Below are 14,000 nucleotides of genomic sequence, written 5' to 3'. Positions count from 1 at the left end.
TGCACCACCTGTGCAGGCTGGTGAAATGAGGCAAGTTGTCACAAGTTATTTGTACTCTGTGACAAGAAGGGAAAATGTCAAGGTCAGGGATGGACGACGCAAAGTCTCTCTTTGGCAAAGAAACTCTTTTCAACAGATACTTTTCAAATGTTAGAGTTGAAGTTAATATAACAAAGCCAAAATATCATCAGGTAAAATAACTGGCTACTCATCGTCTTGACATATTTATGAAACTGTTAGTAAGCCATTAGAGGAAAAAACCATTAAGGGTGATAAACAAAAAAAGCAAAAGTAACAAATCCCCAATATATGAGTCGTAACAGCGGATTAATTACGTTACAGTAGGTTTATTGAGGTGCACACGATTATGACAAAACACTCAGATGAATGTTCAATGTCAAAACTCATTAGTGTTTTGTTGCAATTGTGCAGCCTTGAATAAACCCAGACTAATCCACAACACTGGCTCATATTTTTGGGATGTGCCACAAATGATAAACAGTTTGTTCTGTGCTCAACACAAAACAGAGTGTGTGAAAGCTTAACAAAGCAGGATGTAAAAACATTAGAAAACGGTGAGGATAAACCATTACGTTTGAGTCACAGCAATAAGCATCTGATTTTCTGACACATATAGCTGTCAATTTTTAATTCTTTTTTTAAGCCTAGAAGGTCATTCAAAAAAATACTTACTTCTGTTCTGAATATATTTCCAGAATCCTCAAAGCCTTATTCAACCAAATGCAAAAGTATTTCACTGCCTAATTATGAAAAAGGTGCACTTCTTTTGGTATATTTTGGCATCTATCTGTGTTTCTTTCCAATAATTTATATTGCCATTATTTTATATTTATAGCTTGTGCTTTGCAAAAAGAGCAAGGGCATACAGTATGTCATAGAAAGTAGTAGAAATACAGTCCCAACTTGGGAAACATGTTAAAAATCGTTTTTATGCAGCAGATTCACTTCATCCAGATGGTAAAAAGAGTCTTAAAGGTTTCTGGAAATACCTTCAAACAGCAGTATGAGGTATTAAATAACCCTCTAAGCTGTTAAAAGATTGTAATAACCTTTTGAAATTCAGATGTTTAGCTGTTAGACTGAAATGTAATGGTTATACATGAGAAGCACAAACTGGGGCTAGAGTGCCATCTCCTTACTGAAATGTCCTAATGTACACTAATGTACTTGTTTCTAACAGGCTTTTCAGGTTTCTACAAAGTTTTCTTGTTGCATCAAAAACTGCAGGCCCCTTTAGATTTGCCACGATTTTTAGATATCTCACAAACAATGTATGTATATAACATAAACAATGTAATCTGATGGGGCATAAGCCTGTAGGCTTTTTGAGGTTTTATATTAGTGCTTGCAATGCAAAGTTTTAGAAGTGATAATTCAATTCCAATCCTCTTTAGCTTTATACAATAGGAAACCAGTTAACAACTTTATGATAAAGGAGATTGTCGTAGATAAGCAGGCAAAGCTGCCGTGCTGTGTATCCTGGTCTACATTCTATCCTCGAACCAGACTGACCTCCAAATAGGTCCATGTCTGTGGAAGAGGCGGGAGCTGAGACAGGCAGCGAGGCGGGCACTGGTGCGGCTGCAGCTGCAGCGGGAGCAGCAGCAGCAGCGGCTTTGGGTGCGGGAGCTGCAGGGGCAGCAGCCGCTGCATCACCAGCATCAGCGGCAGCAGACCCTCCCTCTGCTAGGAGAGCTTCAGAGGCTTCATCAGTGGCAGCCGGAGTTGCTATGTGGATAAACCCCGTAATCCAAATGCCACGACCCAGTCACAACCCCCAAGAGAGAAATAGGAGATAAGGCTTAGAGGTGCTAAAGGTGAAAATAACTTGACACAAAGACAATGAGAACTTGAGGTAGAAAGCCAAGTGATGAAAAATCAAGTGCCTGCAGAAATGTCTCCTATTCTGTCTGTGGCAACAGTACTCACCCTCAGCCAAGAGATCTGCACAACAGACAGAAAGACAGAGAGAGACAGGTGAGAGAGAATGAATTATGAGTATGGAGATGATCTAATGAAATTCAAAAATCTTTAATTTGCAAGCTGCCAACATTATAGAGAACAAGCCAGAAAAAAGCAGCCATGGACCAATGGTAAAGCCCAATAAAGCTAAAAGCTCCTTAATGTAATTTAATCTTTGAAAGGCTACAGTTGGATTGTGGCCATCTTCAGGGTATCTCTCCAGTGGAGATGTGGGGATAAACAAAGAGGATGCCAAAGAGCAACAGCAGCTTAATAATGGAAATGTTCTGTAATTTAAACCACACTGACTCATAAAAAGCATCAAAGAGGGTACCACTCCTTTATACAGAGTCGTTCTGAAACACCACAGTTAGTTTGTTTCAGCTCATTTACTACAAGTTGTATATATTTGATATTACCACCAATCATTCTCCAAAGCATACCATAGGTTTTTAAATTGATTCCCTTCCTTCTGCCTCTGCTGAGCAGCAGTTGGTTTCTATTAATTTTATTGTGATATTAAAATCACTCTGCAGGGACCTCAACTCATTGTATGCTTTGGAAAATGATCCACAGTAATGTAAACTAAAAAGGTTTGTTAATGGGATGAGACATCCAAAACATCAGCATGGTCCATTTGCATTTGATGGAATTTAAGTCAATTAAATACGCTGCATTTACTGATATTTATTTTTGTAAATACATTAAAGTGCAGGCCAATCTCTTTTTAGCTTCAAAAGAAATCACACATTTTATGTTTATGAGCTAACTATAACTTTTAGAATGTCCCACTAACTAGCTTATTGGGCTATCTACAGTAGCAGGCCATTCTCATGCACTATTCGTATGTATACCTATGAAAAGAAATGCCCCAGAATTTAATAACCCATGTAATCTGCCAGTAGTGTGTGTATAACTTATGTAATTAGGAAGGCTGTGATCAGGTGACCAACATGCTGACAGGTGCAAAGAAAGAAGTAGTATAAAGAGCAAAACTGCATAAAACCCCGATCACACAGAAAGCATTTTGCAGGTTGCCAAACTGCAAAGCTTTTTTTAAAAATTGAATGCTACTGGTAAAAAAAAAGCTTGCTAGGCCTTTTTATTGTTGCCAGGCAACCACCCCACCACCTCCTTATTCTAACCTAAAGATCTGGTTGAAAATGAGAGGCTGTCAGTAAATAGTTTGTTGGGTGCTGGGAAACGGAGATCTGTGTGGGTACATGAGACCCTAAAAAAAGAGGGTGGGTCACAGGGAGTACCACCAGTTGGTCCCGGAGCTTCGCCTCAGTGATGGCTGTAACCATGCATATTTTAGGATAACTTAGGGACAGTTTAACAACCTACTGTCTATCGTTGGGACGTACAGCTCTGGGTATCCAGCAACCTCTACCACCAGTTTCTCCTCCATTGTTTACCAACTGTTAACTTGTTGTGACCACCACAGAAGGCCCGCCTCTCAAATCATCCAATTGGACAATGGGAAAAAACACGACAACAAAAGAGATTACGCGGAGTGCTTTTCTGCTCTGAGTTGAAGTTTGTACACGAGGAGTTCAGAGCGCTCTGGCAAAAGCGCCAGGTGCCTGGAGCGCAGAATCACAAGGTGTGCTGCAACACAAATACCTTCATTCTCATTAAAAACAATTACAAAAAGTTGCCTCCAGCTGCGAAAACACCTTCTGTGTGATCAGGGCCTAAGGAGGCATGTTGGCGTAGTGGATGGGTCAAACAAACTCAGGACTTTTCCCCAGGAGACAGTGATTATGTCCCCTGTGAAACCAAGTGAACTTAAACATTATTATTTTAAGGTTTGTCTACATAACTTTACTTGCATAAACCTACCACTTTGTGTTAAGTAGGAAGCTTTACATTAAGTAGCCTACATTATGCGACAATGCTGTTTGTAGGGCGCTAAATTGTTAGATATCATAGGAATCATTGTAGGACTGTCTGCTGACAATTGTGATCAAGTGTTACTTCTGAATCCAAGCAGTATATCTTTACCATAACTTATTATGTAGCGTGAGAGGTTAAGTTAGACAAAATAAACCTTGTGTTGTATTTCCAGTGAAAGCTGCTCCTGGGTGCTAAAAGCATTTTCTCTTGTAATGTTAAAAGTGAAAACATACTATCTGAAAATGCTAACAATGTGAAGGAAACAACCCAAATTTATATGGTCTTTTCAACCAACTCATGGTGTTTAGCTTAATCATCTAGCTAGCTACAGCTGATCAAATCTATTGGCTATAGCTGTTATTTCTGAGGCAAAATAGGTGTCGCCATCTTGAAATCAGAAGCTGCTTTTGTCTGCCTCTGTCTGAAATTGAGGACCCACAGTTTCAAAATAAATAGCTATCATTATAAACTGCATATGTCTGAGTAGCCATAGTGACTAAGGAGGGCAGGTCTTTTATCTGTTCATTACAGACAGAGCAGAAGTCCTCACCTCCCCATCCAGTCATGGTGGAGGGGGCTGCAGCTCCCCTTGCTGATGAGGACATGGGGTCTAGGTCCAACAAGAAGCCATCATCAAGAGCACTGAACACAAAGAGGAAGAGAAAGAGAGAGGGCGTGTTGACAGAGGCAATCCATTTGTAATGTAATATTGATGCTCAGATATTGATGCAGCTCAGTTCAAACACTCTGTAATATTGTTGAGTGACTCTTACTTGCTGGTAGTGGTAGTGGCGGGGGCTGGTGCAGTTGGGGTTATAGAGGGCGGAGGAGGTTTGGCAGGCGGCCCGGGGCGGGCAGGGGGCCCGCCGGCATGAGCAGGAGGCGCAGGCTTGGCCGGTGCAGCGGCAGCAGCCGGCGAGCTGTTGTTGGCTGTTGCATCCTGCTGCAGAGAAAGACCCCCGTTAACGTGGTGACCAACACGGTTATGTAAGCTGATGTGATTCAACAGCTTTTTAACACATGAATTCACAATGAATCACTACCTGTCTGTAGTAGGAACTGTTAAGGGTGAAGTTTAAAGTCGTATTAAGCGTTTACAGTTTTTACTTGTTTATACACCGCTCTGTAAAGCTCTCAATAAATGTGCCGTGACACTGAACACAAGACCATAATTACCACGACATTATGATTATCATGAAACATAGCTTACCTTAGTGGGCGACCTGCAAAAACAATGATAGCACATGAGTTAAAGAGTTAAATGACGTACATGCTGAAACATAATGGCTGTTACTGAGATGGGAGGCAAAGTGACAGCTTAAGTATCACTTTGGTGTTTTCAGGCGGGCAGCATTTCAAAGCAATTCCATTTAGTAAACATCTGCAATTAATGGACCCACGCTGCACTGCTGAGTAATAGCATCCTGGCCCCTGTTCTGCTTCTACAAAGCTTTACTTTTCAACATTACAGGCACAAAGTAAGAGCTGAATGTTTCTGAATGGCATGCGTCAAAAGCTTTGTAAAAGTCAGGGCCCACTGTACAATAAGATGATAACAAAGATGAATGTGTTAGTAATGACAGCAATTAAAACGCGAGACCTGTCATTGGACTGTATGCACATGACAACAATGATGCAGATTATGTTCGGTCACAAATATGAACATAATGATTACAGAATAAATTAAAAAGTGTGCTTTCTATAGAAGTGCATCTTAGACAGAATTTTGGCACACAGCCATACAAATGTCAGCTGTTTTCTCAGATGACATTTTTATAGAATCACTAAAAACTGTAACCTAAATAGAACAAAAAAAATATTAACAAAATTATTCATCAATGCATATAATGGTAAAACAATATTTAAGTCCTTTTCTCATGACAGAGAATACTTACTTATCCTCTCTGAGATGTGTAAAGACAGAGGAAATAACATGTTAGAGAATTAACAGGGAAGAGCAGGGAGATAATGAAGATAGTCGCTGATGCAACACTCATCAAAGATCAAACAGGCCACATAGGAAGTGCTAAATCTGTTATCCCACCAAACCAGCCCAGGTGCATGTTGAGCTGCAATGCTACCCTGAGGCCAAATCACTACAGACATGGCTTTTCTCATTGCAAGAAGCATTAAACTGTATAATTACAGGACTACTGAAGCCTCAGCTTTGTGTTGTTACTCAGATGACCATATATTGAACTACTTACGGCTTCTTTCCCTCCAGCGTGTTAAGGTGAGTCTCCAGGGACTCCAGAAGACTTTCGGGGGCCTGCAGAATAATAAAGAGAGGTTGAGACCACGGGGACTTACACTGTCATCAGAACGAGCTCAAACACATTATACAAGCTGAGTACGGTCAGAGAGGGCTGACAATACTGATTGTAATGCACGACAGAATACAGTGGAGCACACAGTCAAATAGAGATGCTGAAGAACTGGGCTACTCCTATCCATCACATTTGAGTTAAGTGCTTACTAAGTCATATCTCCTCTTGAAATACAAATTTTTAAAAGCTTGTATATTGAGGGTATGTAACATATGCTGCACCCTTACCAAATCGACATCTCGTGATTTGCCAGATTGATGTCACAACCGTACATCTCCTTAAAAAAGTAGCGGCAGAATTACCTGGTATTCTCAAAGATACCAGATGTCACCCAGCTGAGATAGGTGTCTTCATTTTGCCTGGCCTTAAACTGTACAGTAGGTGGCATGACACACCAGGTGCCTATTATCCTAGTAGATAGTTACTGTGAGATCATGGTCTTCTGCTGGTGCACTGATAATCATCTCATTTGTGCAGTTTCTAAGAATAATGAAATCAACATTGACTTGACAGCACTGACTCTTAGAACACTTCACTCTATTCTCCGATTCATTCATCTCTCTCACTTCAGTCTGTCACTGGATTCAGGGCTAGATGATTCGCTATTTTTGGAGTAGCTACATGCTACCTCTTGGCCAAATTATTTTGAATCGTGATTTTAACTGAAACTGCTATCCAGCTGGTACTCACACATTCATGCCAACTGTAGTGTAACAAAACCTGCTTGCAAATTCCAAAACTGTGTGTGACTGTCTACAGGAAAAAAAAACCCTGAACTGATGCTTTACAGAATGCCACTTTCATTTGGGCCTTAAATTCCAATGTCTAAAAAAACCTGCCATTTCTGTGCCTACACGATATTGCAAAATTGTGACCTTCCTGTGAACTTGTGCATTTGTCTTTATAAGCTGTTTTTTGCACTTCACGACAATATAAATATAACACAAAGCCCAGACCAGGGCTGTTATTGTTTTTTGAGTACCAACCAAATGTGTCCATAGCATCGAGTTTCCAAAAGTCAAATGGGGGATAAAGCAGGATACAAAAGAAAAGGAAGAACAACCCAAACCCAAACAATTACTGCTAAAACAGCAAAGAAAACAGAAAAAGGTTTCATTTCAATGCTAATAGAGAGAACGATGTTGCAGCCAGCCACGATGCAAACTGCATGCTCAACCAGGCTAAAAGGGACATTATCACCTCCAGACATGCAGTAAGAAGGATCGTACACTATCCAGCAGGCTTATTAAGAGAGGTCAAAGCTAATTCAGCCAATAAAATAAGTCACTAATTCACTTTCCTTAATTCCCTGCTCTTTTGCCTGGATCTATCCATTTAAAGCTGTGTAGTCTATTACCCCTAAAACTTTGAGAGACCAACAAGGCAGAGAGGCTCATCATTATTATATCTTGGCACGGACAGAGAGGGAGAACATTTATCATCCAGAGACTATAAAGTGTCTGTCCTCACCACTGAGAACAAAGACGGCTGTTTTGCAGACAAGGACAGATACAACACCTCTATCAATGGAACTCTGAGGCATAACGGGAGAAGTTGCTGAACCATCTCAATATGATCTGATACGACAGACTTTGGCATCAGTGTGTTTCCTACATCTACTCACTGCTTTAAAAACAGCACGCAAGTGTACATGAGTGATGACATAACACTTCTACAAAGTCAGTCAGATGGTAATATTATTCTGTCTTGTTTGTGCTGATGTAATTCCTCCTGGAGGGGATAAGAGCTGAAATTGGTGGCTGAGACTGAGATTAATCCACTATAGTTTGAGGGATCTGGGAGATTGATATAGTTTGCTCGGCTCTCTTTTTTAAAGACAGGTGCCTCTGAGATATATAGGTTAGGCTGTGAAGATTAATCATGTTATCCTCCTAATTCATGGCAGGGTATCACTGCTAAACACTGCTGTACACTGGCTAGACGGCGAAGCAGAATTGTAGCAACATCAAAAAGGGGTCACTGACCTAGTATTATTTCTAGTTTATGTTTCATTTTATCACGCTAGCACAGACATTTTGACAGTTATCAGCATTTCACACTGCTGTTAACCCCAAATCCAACACACAGAGCTCAGCTTCATGCTAAAATCCAACGAGCATGTCAACACATGCTTTTCTAGCGTAGGAAATTTTAATGGAAACATGTGCCAGTTAACAGTGTCATGACCCGCTGCAGGACTGTGATAACAGGAAAAATGTCATAAAAAGACATCAAGGGTATTTTGAACTAATAATAATTAGTCAAAAATCCAAAAGAAATCCATCACTAAAGAGGCAGAAATTACAAAATGTCTTGGCACCAGCACTTCATCAGGTTTAATGCCATCTGCCAGGGTTGTATCTGTTATTCAAATGCTTTTAAGAACTTTGCTGAAGGTGGGACTGATGCAAAAGAATATATGATAGCTTGAGGAAAAGTAAGGAAATAGTCAAAACTCAAGTAACTCTACAAGCGAGAAACGTGCAAGGTAAGATGGGGAAGGATGCCCCCGGTCCCATCTTACCCTACTATCGTGTTTATTTGCTTTTTTTTGGCTGTGCATTAGATAATATGATTGAAAGCTAGCCTACCTCTCCTATGTCTGTACAATAAATATGAAGCTACTGCTGGCAGCTGATTAGCTAAGCTTACCATTATGACTGGAACTAAGCAGATCAGTCCAGCAAATAAATTCCAAGAAAACCACAAATAGTTGTAATATACAATAATTTTTGCACAGATTAAACAGAAAATATAACATCTTAGTTTACTGAAGTTTTACAGAACCAAGCTAACTGCTTCCCCTGTATCAAGTGTTAATGCTTAGCTAAGCTAACCACCTGCTGACTCTTCACATTTAGCATAGGGTACATACATAAGAGTGGTATAAATCTTTTCAGCAAACTTTTGGCAAGAAAGCAAATAAACATATGTATCAAAACATCAAACTATATCTATATTTTGGCCACACATCCAGTAAACTTACATAAATCTGGTGCTTAGCTTTGACTGATTTTGCATCTCTTTAAACATGACAACAAGGCTTTGACAAAATTGACTTCAATTAATGAATATAATTGGTTCTGGAGATCCAACACTCCCTTCAAATACTCTGCACTACAACTGCCATTATTACAGTATGGTCCATTAAGCATGGTGCAGATCTGTTTTATACCATTAGCTCTCCGTGACCTGTCAACCTGAGTTTAATCAGAAAGCATTACAGCATGCTTTTCATGCAAATCATCCATACTGCCATGTCTTAAAAGATAACATTAGCTAACCAGTCAACATTGTACGTGGGCCCCATGTGGTTAGTAAATGAGCTTAAAAATGGGCTCTATATGGGATTGCCCATTGGTTTCATAATGGCCCCATGCCATTTGCCCACATGGGTGGATTTCCCCAAGTTGGCCCCACATGGGCTATGATACGGCTACCTGGGCACTACGTGAAAATGGGCTCAAAATGGGCATCTTATCTTGGGCCCATTTGAGTAAAACCACCCATGTGGGCAATTGGCATGATGCCATTATGGAACCCTTGGACCCATTCAGGGCCTGTTTTTGAGCTCATTTACTACCCACATGGGCCCCACATACAAATGTTAGATGGGTATAGAGTTTCCACAACAGAACACAGTTCAGTAGACTCAGTCATTCAGGAACCAATGGGAGAAATCAGGTTTCTCATCCTGTGAAACACTTTAATTGGTCAGTGACCCAAAAATCAGATATCAAAAAAGGCAAAAGGTATCTTTACAGTGACACTATATCTGTTATGGAAACTCTTTACCACAATTTGAGGATAACAATCTGCTGTGCCTTTATACAGTTGTTGAACTAAAACTATGTTTAGCTCAGAGTTCTAGCAGCAGAAAACAGCCGCCTGGTCAGCAGCATTGCTCAGCATATCACAGCTTATCCAATCGGCTCTTCCAGTCACATCATCCCACTTCATCAGAGCGCCTGATGTCTGTCTGCCGGGTGCGCACTTGCTCTGTGCAGTGTGCTTCAATTCAGTGCACTCAAAGAGAGTTCAGATGTTAACCTTCCCTAAGCTGTTTGCTCCCCAAAGCTAGCTCTGTGCTCACTACTCACACTCTCAGCCTGAATGATCAATCTGCATCTCTGGAAGTGAAAAGAGAAGGAGGGCACAGGGGCTGTCAATCACCAGACAACCACAGATCGTTGGGTGCATGGAGAATGGAAGTGCACAAAGGGCACAGTGGGATATGCCTCCTTTCTACCACATAGTGTAGCTGTCTGTGAATGTCTGATTATTATTAAAGAGGAGCAAGAATGGTGAACAAAGCAGGAGGAAAAAACAGATGGTGGCTTTAGACATTCACACGACATGCAGTACAGTCAGAAGAAACTCAGTACTGACATGCTCAGTTAGTATGGAGCCTAAAAAACTGAAGAGATCCAGTAACAACAATTCATTGAAAGTAAATACAGATCAGTAAAAGTCTGAGGCAATCTTACCTGAGTGAGTTCAGGTATGTCATTTTTGTCTATTCCTACTTGCTGTAAAAAAGAGAGGGACATGTCAATGCAACAGTTACAGAGTGGTTTAATATTTAGCTGCTATTCACTAATATAATGTGCTGTGCAGGCTACCTCAGCAATTTTGAAGAATTCTGAAACCCGAGTCATTCGTGTCAGGAATCTTTTGTAGATCTCAAGTCCATCTTTACACTGGCTTCTCTTCATCTGGAAAAACTTTTCTGGACAACAGAGAGATCATGAAATGTGAATCTTTAAGTTCCGCTGGTGATAATCTGTGTTTTTCTTTTCATTACCAAATCCCTTGAAAAGACCAAAACCAGCAATCACCAATGACACAATATCATTTCGACTCTTTGGACAATGATCCGATATTTGCTGGTATCACAAAGTCTGCCACGATATGATTTCAGTTTGATTCAATTCAGGGGCCAGTGATTGATATGAAACAATATCAGTAAATATCCTCATTGGCTTCCTCGTTGGGCTGCTTCTCATTACCTGCCTGGCACTAGGCTGCTAACGCTGTTTGAAAGTTTCGGAAAGAGATGTGCTCAGACAGAAATGGTTACACAAACGTGCCATTGGAGTTTCAAGATCACTGAATTGATACATCGATCCAGATCAATGTGTTGTTACACCCCTACTAACAAGTATTGCCTGTGTAGTCAAAGCCTGATATGTATCTTATCTTAGTTCTCAGCTTCACTGGTGTTCAAAACTTAAAAAACAAATACATACAGTGTTCTGCAGCCGTAAATAGTCTCTAGGGCACCAAACCTGCGGCTAAAAATAGTCCCCAACAAATGCATCATTAACTTCTGTTTGAATAACGTTGGCTAAAAAGTACAGTCCTCAGCTGTTTAAGAAAATAACTTCACCTTTTTTAAAAATAGAACTATATTTGCAACCTATTTTTAAAGGTATTTCTTGTCTTGAAGCTGAGTGCAACAGACAAGAGCAGGAATGATGTAAAGTGTGAGACCTACTAAAACATCCTTTACAGGTACTTTTTGTTCATCGATTATCCAATGAATCCTAAAGTGAAAGCAGTGATTCTTTACCTAGCAGGTTAATGATGCCGTCGTTGTAGCAGGCATATAACTTGATCAGATCTTTGAAGAGTAGGAGAAAGCAGGCATTTATCACTCCATTGTTCAGTTCCGGTGCGTGTACCTACGGACAGAAACACAAGCCAAGAGGAACCGCGTTGTTAAGATTTTGAAGCTGAACAGATGGAACACAAATTTGCTTTTATATGACAAACTTACAAGCAGTATTAAATCAGGAAGACAGTTAAATTTCACCAAAGGCAGACAATGGTACATGACATACTGATGTAATGTAATGTACAGTAGCTGGGCTCTATAGTCTCAATGTTATATTTTTCTAGCCCACAATGAGGAATTTGAAGGTTGAAATTTAAACCACTGATGTACATGTTTTGTTTCAGTTATAGAGGATATAATTAACCCTCTGAGAGTGGTCCTACATGTGAAAGAGGCTGTAACTGACATGTCTTTACAGATGCTGCTACAGCACAAAGCTTTGATAAATCTAGTTGGCAGCTTTTTTCTCGACTGTTTTTATCCCTCAGCAACTTCAGTGACCTTGTAGAGGGACTTTGTTCCCTATTAGCGTGTGTCACTCACTTCAAAATCCAGCAGTGCATCGATCTGGCTCTGCAGGGTGGGCATCCCTTTCAACAGCTTCTCTACTGACATGGTCCTCATCACTCCCTCAGCCCTGAGACACAGGGAGACACAAAGAAATAGAAAACATGAGAACTAGGATGCAGCTCTAAGGCAGAAAGACATACCCACATACTGTCACCACATACCGTTGAGTACCTGTCTGCGCCTGCCTCACATATCCACCAACGTGTCTGATCTCTATTCTGTTTTCTGCATTTTTCAGTGCCAGCTTATGTAGCCACAGGGACCTTGTGTCTGAAGCCAAACAGAGCTGTCCACTCTGTGAGCATGAGTAATAACCCTCTCTGTATTCATCTCTGTACTCAGTACACGCAGTAAACCATGCACTTGGCCCAATGCCGGGCTGGAGTTCATCCCACGCATGAAAGGGACCCTAGTGGGATGTGTGTTATTCTGATGGATATGGAGGGCAAGAAAGAAGGAGGCATGTTCTCATCATAGACAAACTGAGAAAGCATCTTTAAAAGACTAAACATCAATAATAATTCTGAAATAGTCACCCTTTCTTGACCCGGCCAAAGTCAAAAGCCATCTGTCTGTAGGCGAAGGCCTTCTCGTTGAGATAACGGCTGTAGCGTCTGATGAACGTGGACATGTCGTAGCCTGAGGAAGACACACTCATTTAACACATGCACAGTCTCAAAGGTCAACCCAGTGCAAGGTATTAGTAAGCTCTTTAAAGGTTTACAAAAAATTACCCCCAAATAACAACACAGAGTCAAGCTGTTACAAAGTTTCAGAATGTCCTCAATGCAATTGTAAAGATTCTTTGCACCTGTGATAAATTAAGGTTATAAAATGTAATTCGTGGACTGATCTCAGTCTTTAAAAAAGAGATCAAGATTTTGGGGAATCCTCTTACTTATTTTCTTGCTGAGAGTTACATGAGAAGATTGATACTACTCCTTTGTCTGTGCGCTAAGCAAGGAGCTAAAGCCAGGAGCTGATTAGCTTAGCATAAAGACTAGAAGCAAGGGGAACAGCTAACCTGGCTCTGTCAAAAAGTTAAAAATGTATCTACTATCCACTTGTTTCCTTAAGCCCTACCAAAACCAATGTGTAAAAACAACTTACGTACAGAATCAGGCTAGCTGCTTCCCTTTGCTTCCAGTCTTTGAGATAATCTAACCGCCTGGCTGTAGCTTCATATTTAACATACAGATGAGAGTGGTATCAGTTTTTATCTAACTCTCGTCTGTGTGTTAAATATGAAGAGCCTGGAGACTATTAGGTTAGCTCAAAGATGAGAGACGGCTAGCAAGGCTTTGTTAAGGCTAAATTATCTCAGGCTTTAGGTGGGTAGTGAGTGGTATCTTCTCATCTAACTCATGGCAAGAAAGCAAATAAAAAATTGCACTGATCTGAAATGATTCAGAATCATTAAATCACGATGCACATGATCTGTAATGATCTTTCTCTGCCCACCAAAGGACAAACTGATACTCAAAGTCAAAGTTTCTGGTCTGAGGTACTGAAGTAAGTTTTTTTCTACATTATTTTCCTCATACTGTCTTAATCTTTAATGTCTAAGAATTTAAATCAGTCTAGTTTTGAAGACCATTCTGTTG

The 14,000-nt window shown here is 40.4% G+C and overlaps 1 protein-coding gene across 1 annotated transcript in view; it reads right to left on the bottom strand.

The window, feature by feature from the left end:
* The window catches only part of snap91a (synaptosome associated protein 91a), a 66,302-nt gene that overhangs the window by 19,337 nt on the left and 32,965 nt on the right, over window positions 1-14,000 (bottom strand). The window contains exons 4-15 of the mRNA XM_049582811.1: window positions 12,933-13,035; window positions 12,370-12,463; window positions 11,782-11,893; window positions 10,832-10,938; window positions 10,697-10,738; window positions 6,090-6,151; window positions 5,778-5,786; window positions 5,093-5,105; window positions 4,656-4,825; window positions 4,433-4,524; window positions 1,951-1,965; window positions 1,534-1,749 (exon numbers count right to left, since the gene is read on the bottom strand). Of these exons, the coding sequence (XP_049438768.1) occupies window positions 1,534-1,749; window positions 1,951-1,965; window positions 4,433-4,524; window positions 4,656-4,825; window positions 5,093-5,105; window positions 5,778-5,786; window positions 6,090-6,151; window positions 10,697-10,738; window positions 10,832-10,938; window positions 11,782-11,893; window positions 12,370-12,463; window positions 12,933-13,035 (1,035 nt within the window). The remainder of the gene's footprint in view (window positions 1-1,533; window positions 1,750-1,950; window positions 1,966-4,432; window positions 4,525-4,655; window positions 4,826-5,092; window positions 5,106-5,777; window positions 5,787-6,089; window positions 6,152-10,696; window positions 10,739-10,831; window positions 10,939-11,781; window positions 11,894-12,369; window positions 12,464-12,932; window positions 13,036-14,000) is intronic.

This window comes from Epinephelus fuscoguttatus, linkage group LG8 (genome assembly GCF_011397635.1).
Source record: "Epinephelus fuscoguttatus linkage group LG8, E.fuscoguttatus.final_Chr_v1".
Lineage (NCBI taxonomy): Eukaryota > Metazoa > Chordata > Actinopteri > Perciformes > Serranidae > Epinephelus > Epinephelus fuscoguttatus.
This window is presented reverse-complemented; position numbering and strand designations above follow the sequence as displayed.